General features: G+C 31.5%; 1 protein-coding gene and 1 pseudogene across 1 annotated transcript; one reads left to right on the forward strand and one right to left on the reverse strand.

Annotated features, from left to right (window-relative positions):
• Positions 1–8,206: 8,206 nt before the first annotated feature.
• On the reverse strand, positions 8,207–11,902 carry LOC133308954 (28 kDa ribonucleoprotein, chloroplastic-like; annotated as a pseudogene).
• Positions 11,903–13,008: 1,106 nt separating this feature from the next.
• On the forward strand, positions 13,009–13,986 carry LOC133308957 (zinc finger protein ZAT9-like). Its single transcript, XM_061509682.1, has one exon. It carries the CDS (start codon positions 13,009–13,011, stop codon positions 13,957–13,959), a length of 951 nt encoding a protein of 316 aa, XP_061365666.1. The 3' UTR covers positions 13,960–13,986.
• Positions 13,987–15,964: the final 1,978 nt, after the last annotated feature.

Genomic DNA, 15,964 nt, shown 5'->3' on the forward strand with positions numbered 1-15,964 from the left:
GTAAGATGCTAGGCAGTCCATCGATTTTGTCCACGTAACAAGCCAAGTTGCCTAGCATTTTAGGCTGTGTGGCAGGCTGGGGCAGAAGCTGTCTGCCACGTAATCTTTCTGCACTGTGCAGCAACTTACGAGGCCATGAACTTGCTGCCGCGTGTGTGTTGTTGGGTATGGCTTATACTTCGCATCTAAAGAACACATGGTCTGTAGATTGAAGAAAAGTCTTTATGGGTTGAAGTAGGCAATACGACAGTGGCACAAGAAGTTTGATTCACTTATGGCAGAGCTTGGATATAAAAGAACTCATGCAGATCCTTGTGTATACCTTAGCAAGTTCCTGGTCGTAAATTCATTATTCTTCTACTATATGTTGATGATATGTTGATTGTTGGGCAAGATGGAGGTATGATTGAGAAACTGAAAGAACAGTTATTCAAGTCCTTTGATATGAAGGATGTAGAGCCAGCTAGGCAGATTTTGGGTATGGAAATTGTTCTTGATAGGAAAACAAAATATGTTTAGCGGGTGCTTGAAAGGTTCAACATGAGGAGTGCTAAACCAATTAGCACACCTCCTGCCAGACACTTTAAATTGAGTAAGAAGTCATGTCTATCTACAAAAGAAGACATGTCAACTATTCCATACTCATCTGCAATTGGTAGTCTTATATATGTTATGGTTTGCACAAGACCAGATATAGCACAGGCAGTTAGTGTGGTGAGCAGGTTTCTTGATAATCCAGGTAGAGATCATTGGGAAGTTGTGAAGTAGATCTTCAGATACTTGAGAGGGAGCTCTAAACAATGTTTATGTTTTGGAGGTGTAAATCCAATCTTGAAAGGGTACACAGATTTTGATATGGCGGGTGACCTTGATTGTAGAAAGTCTACCTCGGGGTACTTGTTTACTTTTGAAGGTGAGTTGTGTCTTGGCAGTCCAAACTGCAAAAATATGTTATATTATCTACAACTGAGGCTGAGCATATTGCCACTACAGAAGCTGAAAAAGAGATGCTATAGTTGAAAAGATTTCTTCAAGAGTTGGGAATCAAGCAGGATGAATATGTCATCTACTGTGATAGTCAGAGTGCTATTGACTTGAGCAAGAATTTAACTTATCATTCTCGCACAAAGCATATTGATGTGAGATATCACTGGCTACGTGAAACAGTGGAGGATGAGTTGTTGAAGATTAAGAAGATCCACACTGACAAGAATGGTTCAGATATGTTGACTAAAGTTGTTACCCGAGAGATGTTTGAGTTGTGCAAGGAGCTTGCACACATGAACACCAAATGAAGAGTTAGTTCATGGTTTCCTCCCTCATGGTTACAGAGGAGGAGATTTGTTGGGTCTGTGACTTTTAATTAGTGGCGGGACCCATATGCTTTTTGAATTTGAAACAAAAAGGAAGAAAGAGTGAGACAGAACAATGAGAACGAAAAAAAAGGAAGAGGGAGAGCGTGGTGAGCAATAGCGATGCAAGAGAGAAAAATGAAAAGGAGAGGAGATTTTCTCCGATGGATCCAACGGTGAGATTTCGTCGGAACGAGCTCATATTTCAGGGAAGTGTTCCTAGTGTTTAGTAGTTTACATTCACCGGTCATTTTGCGGTTTGGAAGTCTTTAGAGCCACAGATCTGGTTTTCCCCTTTCAAGCTTCTTTGGTGACTTTTCTCCTTCCTTTATCTCTTGATTTCCATCTTGTTGAAGATGTTGTCGGATTCCTCTATTGTTATATAGAGAGATAATACTGTGTATGTGTACCCATTATTATTGATTATTGATAGTGAAAATTTGGGTGGACTCCAATAAGATCCCGTGAATTTTCTTCCTACATTGAATTTTTCACGTAGAAAATTCTTATGTGTCATCTCTGTTATTGCTATTATTATTTTTCTTAGTTATAAGTTTACTTTAGTGTTGGTAGCAGGTCCAAAACAGATCAATCTGCCCAACAATCCAGCATGTTAAGATGATAACAGGTGTCATCTGTTTTTAGCAGATAATAGTTTCTTTTACATATCTATTAGGCGTCAGTGTTTGTAAAGGTACAAACATTATGTAAAATTCAAATTTTATGAGTACTAATACTTATTGCTCTGATGGAAGGGAATGAGCTATCCTGGCTGTAAGGTTTTGCGTAGGTAGTTTTATCTTCCTTCTACTCTGTTTTTTTAACCTTTCCTCACGAATCCTGTGCAAAACAGCACCACCAAAAAAGCCACATCAAAACTATCCTGAATGGCAAAAGACAAATAACCATTGATTCTGGCACATCAATGTATTGCTTTAAAAGAGACTTTTCTTCGTAGTATGTTTGGAACGTGAAAGAAGAGATCGATTTGAAAAAAGAAAAAGAAAATTTAGTTTAATGTATGTGAATTTTGGTTTTTTTTCTATTGACTCTTCTAATTTTGTATATTGAGTAAAAATTTATATGATTTTTTAAAATTTTATGAATTTATATTATCTTTTCCAATCTTATAAATTTAATTATAAAAAATATTTAACGTCATTATATTTTCAAATAGTCTTAAAAAATTTAAAGAATTTTTTTATTCCAAAAGAACTTTTTACAGTCTTAATTTTAACTTAAATATAATAAAATTAAATTTAAGTTAAAATTAATTTTGTTTAATCTATTTTTAAATTTATTTAAATTTAAAAATTAACATATTTATTCATCAGTGAATGAATAAGTGGTTTCTATAATATATTGTATCCAATAGTTTTTCCTCATTTACTTGAATAGAAAAACAAGGAGAATAAAAAAGTAAAGAGACTATACAAAATTAGACTGGATAAAAATATAATTGAACTTTATAATAGGTTTTTATTTATTATTTTTATCTCAAAACTAATTTATATAAAAATTTGTTTGAAAAACTTAGTGATAATACTTATTTGGTTTGACTTATTTTAAAAAAAAATTCCTCTTAGAAATGAGAAATCGGGCTAATCAAAGAATAATAATTTACAGCATACAAAAAAAAATAAAAAAAAATAATTTAGAGTTTTGGTTTACCAAGAAATATTTGCACATCAAACCACAGGGGATAATTTGTCGTGATCCGGATGTTATAGGGTTATTTTCTTTTATATAATGGCGTTGAAGTTTGAACCTATAATCTCAAAACAAAAATAGATCATTTTATGTATTATCTATATTATTATTATATATATAAATGAGAGTTCAATGTTGGAAACTTCGCTGATGTGTCACTCCCTGCTTAATTCTGAAAATTGTGTTCACACTACATGGCGTATAAAAACTTTCCTTCTTTGGTAAATTGGAAAAAGAATTTCTTTTAAAAATCGATTTTTTTTTAATCGAAAAATAAATAACCATTTGTGGTGGCAGACAAGGCATTGAATGTCCCACTTCCCATCACATTGAAATTGGTTAGCTGATTTAATTCCTTTTTACATTAGAATTTTGAAATTTGAATTTTGATTGCTCATTTAATTGAAATGACTCATCTGATCTAAAATTCGAATTTTAAAATGGAATGACTCAGCTGTTTTAATTGCTTATCTAATCTAAAAATTTCAAATTTTGAAATGGAACGACTCAGCTGTTTTAATTGCTTTTTACATTGGAATTGCTCATCTGATCAAAATTTCAAATTTTGAAATGGTTTCAAATTTTGAATTTAAAATATGGATGGTGGGAAAAGATTTGGAGAGTTTTGGGTGGCATTCATTTTGTATAAAAAGAGAAGTTGTGTTTCTTATTTTTTTTAGCTTGCCTACGATTTCTTTCTTCATTTCTGTTTGTAGGGGTTGTTGTGTTAATATTATTTTTTGTTTTCTTTGGCTTTCTCCGATTCGTTTCATATTTTAATGGAAGGTCCTTCTTCTGCAAACGTGCCAGGATTGAGGAAAGTGTTTGTTGATCTTTGCAATGCTATCTTCTTATAAACAAGATGTAAATAATCTTTACGATTCGTTTTTTTTTTATACTAATTATCTTTTTTTCATTTTGTAGGGCGGAAGTTTTTATCGTATTTCATTCTATGTGGTTCTTGCATACATTTTTTTTTTCCTTCGTTCGTATGTGTAGCAGATGTTGTATGATTATTATTTTTGTTTACCTTATAAACAAATTGCTATGAATTCGTGTTCTGTTTTTTGTATACTAATTCTCTTTTTTTCGTTTTGTAAGGCAGAAGGTTTCGTCGTATTTCATGTTGTGTGATTCTTGCCTACATTTTTTTGCTTCGTTCATATGTGTAGCTAATGTTATATTATTATTATTTTTGTTTACTTTATAAACAAGTTGCTATGAATTAGTTTTCATTTTTTGTATACTAATTCTCTTTTTTCATTTAATCATTTATGGTGACAGACAACTCATTTAATGTTCCACTGATTTGTACATTGGAATTACTCAGCTCTTTTAAATGCTTTCTGCATTGGAATTGCTCACTCTTTTGAAATTCGAATTCTGAATTGATTTCAAATTTTGAATTTCAACTCTTCTAAATTTTGAATTTATGTTTAAATTTGTTTTTTAACTTTGTAATAATGGAAAAAAACTTTAGAAACTTTTGTGTGGCAGACAACTCATTTAATGTCCCACTACATTTCTTTTGTTGTATATTATGAGTAAAAAGATCTCTACTTTTCTTTTGTTGTATATCCCACTATTTTTTGCATGGATAATTGTTAGCCCTATTAATGCTGCATAAAAAAACAAAAACATTAAAAAAATTGTAAAATAGCAAAATTATTTATATTGTAAAATAAATTCGAAATTTGGAAATAAATTAAATGAAAAATTATGTGAACTAGATATGTGGGAAAAGAATTCAGCATTTAATATTTATGCAGTGAAAAAAGATATATATAATAAATTTGAATGTATTATAAAATTATAGATTAAACAATAAAATATTTAAAATTATAAAAATACATTTATAGTCGATAAAAATTATTTAAAATTTCAAATTTAAATGAAAAAATAAGAAATGGCATAATTTATACTTTACTAAAAGTAAATTAAAATTTTAACATAAAATTTTTACATATACATGTATTTTTTAAAAAAATATTTAACTTAAATTTTTAAATATACATGTATAACCAATTAAAAAATATATAAAAATCATAAATTAAAATAGAAAAAAATTATATAAAAAATATGTATAATTAATATAAAAAGTTTTAGATTTTAAATTTAAATAAAAAATGACGTGGGTCATTCTGTAAAAAAAAATTATTAAAATTTAAGAACTATAAAAATGAAAATTTTAATTTAGTACATAAGAAAGAAATTAAACTTTCATTTTTTTATTGCAAGAGTGTAATTAACACAAATACTTGCAAAAAATAATTATTTATATAAAATGCTGACAGTTAGAGCTGAAAAACTGGGCTCGGCCTGAAGGGCCGGCCCGCCAATATATTTTTATAATTCAATTGAAATTTTATTTTTCTTCTTTTATAATTAAATTACTAAATCTAATTTCAATTTTTGTAAATACAAATTTGTGAAATTTCAAAGACTAACGACACTAATCCTTGCAAAAAAAAATTATTTATATAAAATGCTGATAGTTAGAGGTGAAAAACTGGGCTCGGCCCGGAGGGCCGACCCGCTAATATATTTTTATAATTCAACTTAAATTTTATCCTTCTTCTTTTATAATTAAGTTACTAAATCTGATTTTAATTTTTGTAAATACAAATTTAATTTCAAAGACTAACGACACTAATTCTTGCAAAAAAATATTATTTATATTAAATGCTGACAGTTATAGGTGAAAAACTGGGCTCCGGGCCGGCCCGCTAATATATTTTTATAATTCAACTAAAATTTTATCCTTCTTCTTTTATAATTAAATTACTAAATCTGATTTCAATTTTTGTAAATATAAATTTGTGAAATTTCAAAGACTAACGACACAAATTCTTGTAAAAAAAATAATTATTTATTATTATTTTATAAATCTGATTGTAGTAAATGAAAGTTCATCTCTGAGTTAAATATAAAAACCTAGACGCAACTATAAAAATCTTTTTTTTTTGTGGATAAATATAAAAACCTTTTACATGCTGATAGTTAGAGGTGGCAAACTAGACTCGGCCCAGAGGGCCGACCCACAAACATATTTTTATAATAAAATTAAAATTTCATCCTTCTTCTTTTATAATTAAATTCCTAAATCTGATTTTTATTTTTGTAAATACAAATTTGTAAAATTCCAAATACTAACGACACAAATCCTTGCAAATAATAATTATTTATTATTATTTTTTAAATGTGATTGCAATAAATGAAAGTCTATCTCAAATATTAGTGTAGTTGCTTTTATTTTGTTCATAAGCATTTGTTGCAATGTAAGCAAAAAATATGACTTATACATGTTTATTTGATTAAGTCACATTTAAATCCCGTTCAGACAACATTTTTTTTGTTTAATCCAATCTTTTTTTTGCTGATACTATGACTTTTGGATGTTAACATATTAGTGTTACTTATTTAATGAGTTTTTGCCTTTTGTATCGTAGGCACAAGTAACGAAAATCGCACAAGGAACGAAAATCACACAAGAAATGACATATTTAGTAAGTGTTGAACTCATCCTTCCAATGATTGCTAAGAAATGACACTGAATGACTAGCGTTTTCATATTATAGGTAAAAACTGATATTTTAAATCCATATTTGCTTGATATTATTGTTACCTTGATTTTGTTGATGAATGTTATAGTTAGCAATGATTTGGACGCATTTTTCTTTTTATATCCCTTTCTCATGTTAACACGGTGCATTATAACGTGTTATGATGTATTATGATGTAGTTGTATGCAAAATTAATTATCCCTCTGAATAACAGATTTTTGTTTATGGTTGATATTTGCAAAGCTCTGTGTCAATTCTGTAATTTTTTTCACCTGAAATATAGAACAAAATAACAACACAATTTTTTGTAAATATAAGGTTTGCAGTGCGATTAACCAACCACGGCGGACGACAAAAATTTTGATCTTTTTTTCCCGTGCATCGCGCAGATAATATACTAGTTTAACTGATATAAGAGAATTTTAACCATTCATAAATAGATTAATAATGATAATTTTATAACTTCCTATATCAATTTTTATTTTCTCTCTCGTCATCTTTTATTATCATTAATTTATTTTGTACGGTTAGAATTATCCCTGTGATGATGTATAGGTACGCTAGTTTATATTTCTCAAATTAGAATAATATATCTCATGTAGCACTACAAAAAATGAGGTGATTTGTGGAGGTCATATTTTCATATTGTTGAGGTCTTTGACCCCCACAAAAGACATTTGTGGCATTCACTCAGACCTCCAGTTCTGCCTTCGCCACAACATAGTTTGTGGAGGTTTTTTGTGCAGTGCCATAATTTGTTGAAGTATTTTCTGGAGGCTCTAGACCCCCACAAATGTTTCAGTTTCTGGAGGTTTAAGACCCCCACAAATTTGTTGAAAATTAAAAAAAAAATCATTTAAAATGTTACGTTTCTTTTAAAAAACCAGGTAGATTCAAAAGGATAAAAAAAAAATTCATTCCAAATATTTGAATACATATCTAAATAGAACTTTTGGCAAGGTTAGCTATCTGTTCAGTCTCTCCTGTCTTTTTTATCTCTAGATACAATCTCCTAGTCCTTTTCACTGCGTAACAGCATGCTGAGCTTCCATTTCCACTCGTCCACATTGGCCACCGTAGATGATGCCTACAATAACCATCACATTTTCTTAGAACTACTGAAATCACAAATAGTAGCCTTATCACAGAGCTGATCATGGTTCTCAGAAGCTACTGAATAAGAATGGAGTTATACAAGAATAAATCTAACTCCATATTTGATTCAAAGAAAATGTAAGTAAAGAAAATTTTTGTTATCTGTAATCAATTGAATTCAGTTTAATTTAAGCAATTAAAAAAAGTACACGAAAAAAATCACAAACCCGACTAAAAATACCTAAACATAAATCATTTAAAAAAAGTAAGCAATTTTAACTCATTGATCCCAACATTTTCTTAATAGAGTTAAATATAGGATAAAGTTCAATCCCTCCAACCAGGAAATTGTCTAATCTGAATGTGTTAGTTGTATCATACAGTCCATCTCACAATATAGTTATATTCTGAAAACCAACATTAATTCCACAAACCTTCAAGGATGCAGAGGTTGTATTGATCCAATTAGGGATTGAAGCCTCATCATCATTCATATGCAACCCATCTTTCTTCCTCGGGTGAAACTGAATGCCATGAGTTCATTGCTATAATGCTATCTTTCTTCCTACAATGAATACACAATCAAGTTTGAGCCCAAATGTAACACAAAACTGAATGGTAAGACACCGCATTCTATCAAATTGAGGTATAAGAAACCTGTCATCATGCCATCTTACATTAAGCATATCACTCTTACCAAATTAAAAAAAAATATCATTCAAATTGCAAAGGGAGGGAATTCTCACTGAAAGTATACAAAATGCTCTTGGAATTTGATTTGTAAATTGAGAATCTCTGTAGTCATTACGTAGTGTCAGAACAAGGACTGCGTTTATAAAGTACATCTGATTATATGATCGATGAATCATCAACTTATTTATTAGAAATTTTTTTGAGAACTTGTAGAGAGAGAGACTAACTCGGCAAGGTCGTCGAGCTGGCGCAAGAGTCCAACGAGACCAGCCATGGCACAAGATGGGTGTGATTTTTTGCTTCTCAATTTTTTTTCTCATAATTATTAGCCAAATCAAAGCATGACTGCATCTATTTGCTTCCCATCAAAGGGTACGATTGATGGCTATTACATATTTTGTCATGTTTAAAAATATCATATGGTATACATGTATCAACAGTTAATTAACAGTCTCTTACAATACACACACACATATATTATGATGACACCTCAAAGCTATGAAGTCTACGGGCTAGACATTGGACCACACAGAGAAAAAATTTCATAAAAATTTAAAAAAATGCAAGAGAATGTACTATCAGAGAGATTCAGGACTTGAAAACTGACCATGTCTCGCACAGTCGCACTGTGATGAATACAAATACAATGAAAACAAGGTGCAGATTGAACGAGCCAGCCCACTATCTGTATATGAAAGCATACCTATTTTAAGGCTATACAATGATCTTCTTGGTCCTTGCAGTGTCCGGCATCTTACTCCAGATTAGCTGCCTTCAGAGCCAATGGAAATTAAGCAAGAAAGATGGAAATTATAATTAGCCACTGAAAAGGTTATTAATAACTCTAGCAATAAAACAAAAAAAAAAGATATTTTTATTTAACCTGTATTCAACTAGTCCTACTCCTAAATATTAACTCAAATGCAAGGGTGAAAAATTGTAACTCTCAGAACTAACTATTGGAAACCTACACATAATCTAAGGTTAATAATGTCTTGAATACCTCCTTATATGGAGAATGCAGTGAGATGTGTATTAAAAGCATCGTCATATGTGCATAGTATGTTAATTGATCCATTGACATTATCAGTTGAATAAAAAATATGGAAGGAACGAGCTCAGACTTATTGTAAAATTCAATCTCAAAGGTCGTATTTGACTTTTGCACAAACAATGAACAATGATATTTATGTCCACCCAAGAAGACCATGAAATTTCCAATTTTATGTATGTAGTCAATGTATAGATTTGGATATTACAATATATATGGTGCACCTGCCTCAAAACTATTGTTTTATTTGTCAGACTATCATGTATCAGACTTATTATCTGGCATCAAACGAAAAGCATAGTCCATTCACAAATGAAATCGAAATAGGAAAAGAATAGCAGCATCAACCTTTAATAAAATATTCAAATAGAATAAGATAATACATAATTCATCAGTGAAAATAACAAGAATCCAATCAGTAGGTAGTGGAGGGAACACAACAGACTTACTACTAATGAGACTTGATTAATATAGGTTACCAACCAATTTAATGGGATGAGATTAAAAATTTAAAACTACAAAAGGATGAAACATACTAACTCATTGATGAATTTAATACACGAGCCACCAAATTAGAATAATAAAATTTGACTTAGAAATTTCATCAAACAGCTTAAGCTCATCCCATAATATATAAAAACATCCAATAATTTGCCATTTTCACATTTCATCAAACACGATGTCCACAATCAATACACAAAACACAATTAGAAATATATTTCTCCAGCTTACACAGTTTTATATGAAAATTCAAATGCAAACCTAATACCAAACTAATCATATCAACTTACATAAGGTTGAACTTCTCCACAGCCTTCTCAGCTTCATGGTTACAAATGCGAACCTACGATTGTGGTCAGATTCCCTATTATAAATAACCTAACAAAATCACAAGCATCACCACACTTTCATTTCAGATCTAACACAAAACCATAAACACCAATTGAAAATCGAAAGGTTAAAAAGAAAAGAAAAAGACATTCACCTCTGCAATCTCAACTGTTCCAGTTTGCTCGAAAAGCATGGCCAGTTTCTGATTATCAACATCGTAAGGAAAATTCCCAACAAAGAGTTTCACATCTTCAGGTGGTTCAACAAAATCACCTTCTACTTCTTTGCCGCTCTCAGCATCTTCGGTTTCATTGAAACCTTCTTCTTCTTCGTCATCTTCGACGATGACAGTGTTGTCTTCTTCTTACTGAGCTCAAACCGAAGTCTGGGCCATGAACGTTCTTAAGGTTAGAGAGAGAATAAGAAGCCGAAGGAGCGAGGCACGAAAATTGGAGTTAAAATGGTTTAGAGGGAGCTGAGAAAAAGAGGGGTTTGGTTTTGGCGTAGAAGAGTGAGTAGTCTGAAGAGAGAAGGCAAAATTCGGCCATCGAAGTTGTAGCGGTCAAACGAAACTAATTTTTTTTAATACTTATAAAGTTACAAAAGTATTTAAAATTACAAAATTATTATAGTTGTCAAAACCTTCCACAAATTACAAAATTTGACTAAAATAAAAATATGATATGGCGTTCATTAAAACCCCCACAATTTGTGTTTTTTTTTTGGAGGTTTTAATGACCTCCAATAAATAACCTCCACAAATAACACATTTTTTTGTAGTGTAGGCATGCAAATTAATCAATATTGAATGCGGGATCAAAATGTCTCATGTAGGCATACAATTTAATTTTTACTTATGTTTATATTTCTTGCTTATAACAGTAAAGAACTTTAACGTCGTGCCAATATTGATAATTATTAACAATTGTCTATCATGTAAAATAAATCTTCATTAATGCTGATCTAGTATCCAAACTCCAATTATAAATTAATCATGTTAGTTACAATTTGCAATCAGAATACCAAATATTTACATATAGTTGAAGATCATGACCAAATACGTATTGATTGGGGATTTCTTTACAACGAATATTTTTTCAGGATTCGCAATTCCTTTCTTCTTTTGTTTGGCTCTTCAATCTGAAGTAATTATGGTCAAAGAAATTTAAAAAATATATAGAATCAATTTTTTAAAGTAGATAAATATATTAATTTATATTTCACTAATATGTATATAAAGAATTCTATGAGTATTTTAAAATCATTGTGAAATTTAAAATAAGAATTAAAAAATATTTTTTTTACATAACTCTAATAAAAATTTTAAAATTATATTTTAGAAAAATATTTTCAATTATAAAACATATGTATTCTTTATGAAAAATAAAATTTAAAATTTGAGAAAGGCACATATTATTTTGTCCGAGATTCTAGTATCTGAAAATCATTTTAAACCTCAATTTGACTCAGGTTGAGTTAGGTAGACCCATTTAGGTGGATAAAGCTTTCAAACATTTTTTTTATTCACAAGATTCAAACTCATATCTTAAAAGCCATTGATCTCGTGGTATTGTTTGATTTTCTTTTTTTACCTTCTGCCATCCCATCTACTAAAAAAAATTCTTTACAAATAACTTATGTAATATGCGAAGTATTTGTTATTTTATAAAATAATACTGAATAAAAAAATCTGCGTAGGTTCGAATACTCTTCCACGCATGATGCCAATTCATTTTAAAAGTAAAGATATTTCTTCCAAAGCATGCCATTAATATCCTGCTAGGATTAGGGCAATTCATTAATTGACATTTTTTAAAAATATATATAAAAGAGGAAAAATATTTTTACTATCTAATTTTTTTCATTACTAATCTATTATTACTTTAATATAATTATGTATTCAGGGAAATACATTAAAATTTATTTTTCTTTTCTCTCGCTTTATAAATTTTTCAAAAATAATCAGCTAAAAAGTAAGATTAAACAACTACAAAATGATGATAAATTAATAATAAAAAATAAAATAGTAAAAACATCGTAACTCTGTATGAAATTGGATACAAAAGTTTGTTTTAGCAGTTTTAGAAGCTGGAAACAGAAAGCAGTAAATAGTAAATAGTAAAAAAAGACGTTCCATTTGGGCAAGATTCGCATGTTATTCACAGGTCTTTTACTGTTCACGATCACACTTTGTTGATTTTTGCCACTGAATAAGTAACGGCACTGTTATAATTTGTTGTTTTGACCTTTCACAACTCATATATTATAATAATGTATAATATTCTCACTCGAAAAAGTATTCATGTGATCATGTGATTTGATTACAATCGCTCATTAATGATGAGAAATCACTCATTGATAATGAGATAAGAAAGAAAAAAGAATATAATTTTTAAGTAAGTGATTATGATTAAATTACACAATCACATGATTGTGATTAAATCACATAACCACATAATTACATGATCACAGTCGTCCCGTAATATACATATATAAGTATAAGTGTGTCCCAGAGGCGCAGTGATGCTTGTTACCTACTCTTATTAAGTTCCGAAATTCCCTGAGCTGAACATATATCAGAATAAAGGGTTTTCTACAATACAATTCTAACTGGGTGGGTTGGGTTGGGTTGGGTTGTGTTGTGTTGTGTTGTGTTGTGGTCTCTCTCTCTCTCTGTCTCTCTCTCTCTCTCTCTCTCTGGCGCTGGTGCCAAATGGAGAGGCACAAATGCAAGCTTTGCTTCAGGACATTCGCCAATGGCAGAGCACTAGGTGGCCACATGAAGGCTCACATGGCCACCCTTCCCCTTCCTCCGAAGCCTGAACCTCTCTATGATGATTCTGCTTCCTTGTCGTTTTCGTCCTCAGAAGACGAAGAACAAGAAGAAGCACTGTCACACAGAGAATCGGATGAAAAGGCTCTGATTTATGGGTTGAGAGAGAATCCCAAGAAAAGTTTCAGGCTTGCAGATCCTGAGTTTTCTTTCCCAACTGATACTGGTGGTTCTGTTGTTGTCCAAGACAGAGAGAGCGAGACCGAGTCAAAGAACCCAACTCGCAGACGATCCAAGCGAACCCGAAAAATCAATCTCGGCCAGAATTTGGAACCCAAGAAGGCTAAACTGAGTTTCATGGAGTCACCACCACCACCACCACCGATGGAGCCTGAACCGGTGAGTTCTGTTTCTGACGCTTCCCCAGATGAAGATGTTGCCATGTGCCTCATGATGTTGTCGAGGGACCAATGGAAGAGGAAGAGGAATATTGTGGAAGAAGAAGAAGAAGAAGAAGTTCAGAGATCAGTTGAAAAGTCAAAGGGATTGGAAGAGGTAAAGTTAAGAAGAATTAAGGGGAAGCAGCAGTGTCAGAAATGTGGGAAAACATTTCGATCTTCTCGGGCATTGGGAAGTCACAAAAGCATATGTCTTCGTGATGAAGCAGAGGCTGCAAGTGCAGGTAATGATAAAATCTTTGAATGCCCATTTTGTTATAAGGTGTTTGGGTCAGGTCAAGCACTTGGTGGCCACAAGAGATCTCACATCGTTGCATCTTCATCCTCAACTGCCAATGATTCTACTAGATTGAAAAAGAGCTTTATAGATCTCAACTTGCCAGCTCCAGCAGAAGATTATGATGATGACCTTAGTGCTGTTTCTGATGCCTAATTTGCCTCGTTCATTTAGCTTCATTGATCTGGATATGATATATGATTACTTGTTTTTTTTTTTTTGCGTTTGGGTAAAGCTTTTTTTTTTTTAAAGTAGGCAATAGCATTTAATTTCATTATCTTTATTGTTAGATCAATTGCTTTTGATGGTACAATCTTAGTTTATAATTTATGCTTTCACCAACTGTCTGCTATGTCTAGAGTTACATGGTAAATTGCTAGCTAACAGTTGAATTTCCTTCATTGTACACTCAACTTGGCTCGTCGTACCAGAAACATTCATACTTGCGATGCAAAACCAGTTTTGTTTTTTCGGGATTTGGTTGTGGACCAATGGTTTTCCCCCTTTGAAAGTACTAAAGTGCTCCAAATTCCTTTTTTTGTGCTCCAAGGCTTTTCTCTTACCTGTCCTTTTGCTTTTTTTATAAAATATTTTAAATCGGTTTGTTTTCTTCATCATTATCTTTCTTTTCCCGTTTCTAATGTTTTTAGTTGAGTTTCTCTTGTTTTGAGCAAAAGATGAAAGACCCGTATAAACTATGCAATTCGATTCTTTTCTGTGAGCCCACGAAGTTCAGAGATCACCATGATCATATTGGGAGAGGGGGCTTCAATCTCTGAATGTGCCTTTTTTTTTTTCTATTATTTTTAAATGTTGGGTGAGAGATAATTATATTTTTGTTTTATTAAGCGAAGACTTATCTTCGCTTTGAAAAGAACGAAGAATCAGGGTAGAAAGGTGAGGTCCCGTACTATTCTTATCGAAGAATCAGTCAGATTTATGATATGATGAAATATGAGCAAATCAAAGGCTTGATAAAGGATTAATAATTTAATTGTTTAACAACTAGGACTTTTTCTGTGTTTATGATAATAATAACTGTTGGAATAGAATTAAAAAAGCTGGGGCCTTTTTTTGGTGCATGTGATATTTTGCTTCACAAGACCTTCACTTCAATGGCGATCGTGAATTTTTTTTTTCTGATTTTGGGTGGTACAAATTACAAAGCGATAATGATTCATGAGAGCGTGTTGTTAATTTTATCACATTGGAAGCCTTTTCAACCAGTCAAAGTAACGTGATCACCGAACGTGAATCTGAGTTATGGCTCAGCCTTGGTCCTATGTAGCTTCAAATTCAGGGTTCGTAGGAATGAGGATTCGAGGGTGTAATTTGCCCATGTCTAAAGATCAAAAGGGAAACGACAAAACTTTCGTTAGAAAATTGTCTTATATTTCCAGCCTTTCTGCTACAATGTGCTTATCATGAAACTTTACAATGTTACAACAATGATGTTATTTGTATATATTAATTGGGAGAAAACACTATTAAATTTTAAGTGAATCGATAACGTTTCACTTTAAAAAATAATTCAATTTCATTCTCTTTCTTTTTGTCGGTGTTTTTTCTCCGTTGCTTCCTTTCTTCCCTTCCATCCGCCGCCATGCCACCTTGCATTCTTCCCGGCGCACCACTGCCCCGCAGCGTCTATTCATCGCCAATGATACTCGAGTATCTATCTGATTTGTATATGTGGAAGCTGACATGTTTTTGTTGTGTCAAATAATGAATTTATCAACGCTTTCAGATCCTTCTTTTAGTTTTTTGAATTTTAAATTTTGCTTAACAATCTCTCACCTATCAACGCGACACATGTTTTGAACTGCTCTAGTGCTATTTATAAACCCCTCTCCCACCCACAAGCAACTAGCTGTGACAATTTGGGTTGACCCACTCCGCCACCAACTCGTCAAAAACAGGGAGGGGCGAGTTGACCCGTCAAAAAATATGGGTTGAAAAAATGAATTCACTCTATTTTATGGTGGGTTGGCGGGTCAACTTCTCAACCCGTCAATTAAAAAAAAATTAATTAAAATTCAAAAATTAATTATATTTTATGAATTTTTTTAATATTATTTTATTTTATTTCACACTTCTTTATATTTTTTTAGTCTAAATCTTAAATGTATACTAATATTTGTCAAACATTCTTTAGGAATTT

Source organism: Gastrolobium bilobum, unplaced genomic scaffold, assembly GCF_033153095.1.
Source record: "Gastrolobium bilobum isolate Gb01-03AN ecotype WA unplaced genomic scaffold, APGP_CSIRO_Gbil_v1 utg48999, whole genome shotgun sequence".
Classification (NCBI taxonomy): Eukaryota; Viridiplantae; Streptophyta; class Magnoliopsida; order Fabales; family Fabaceae; genus Gastrolobium; species Gastrolobium bilobum.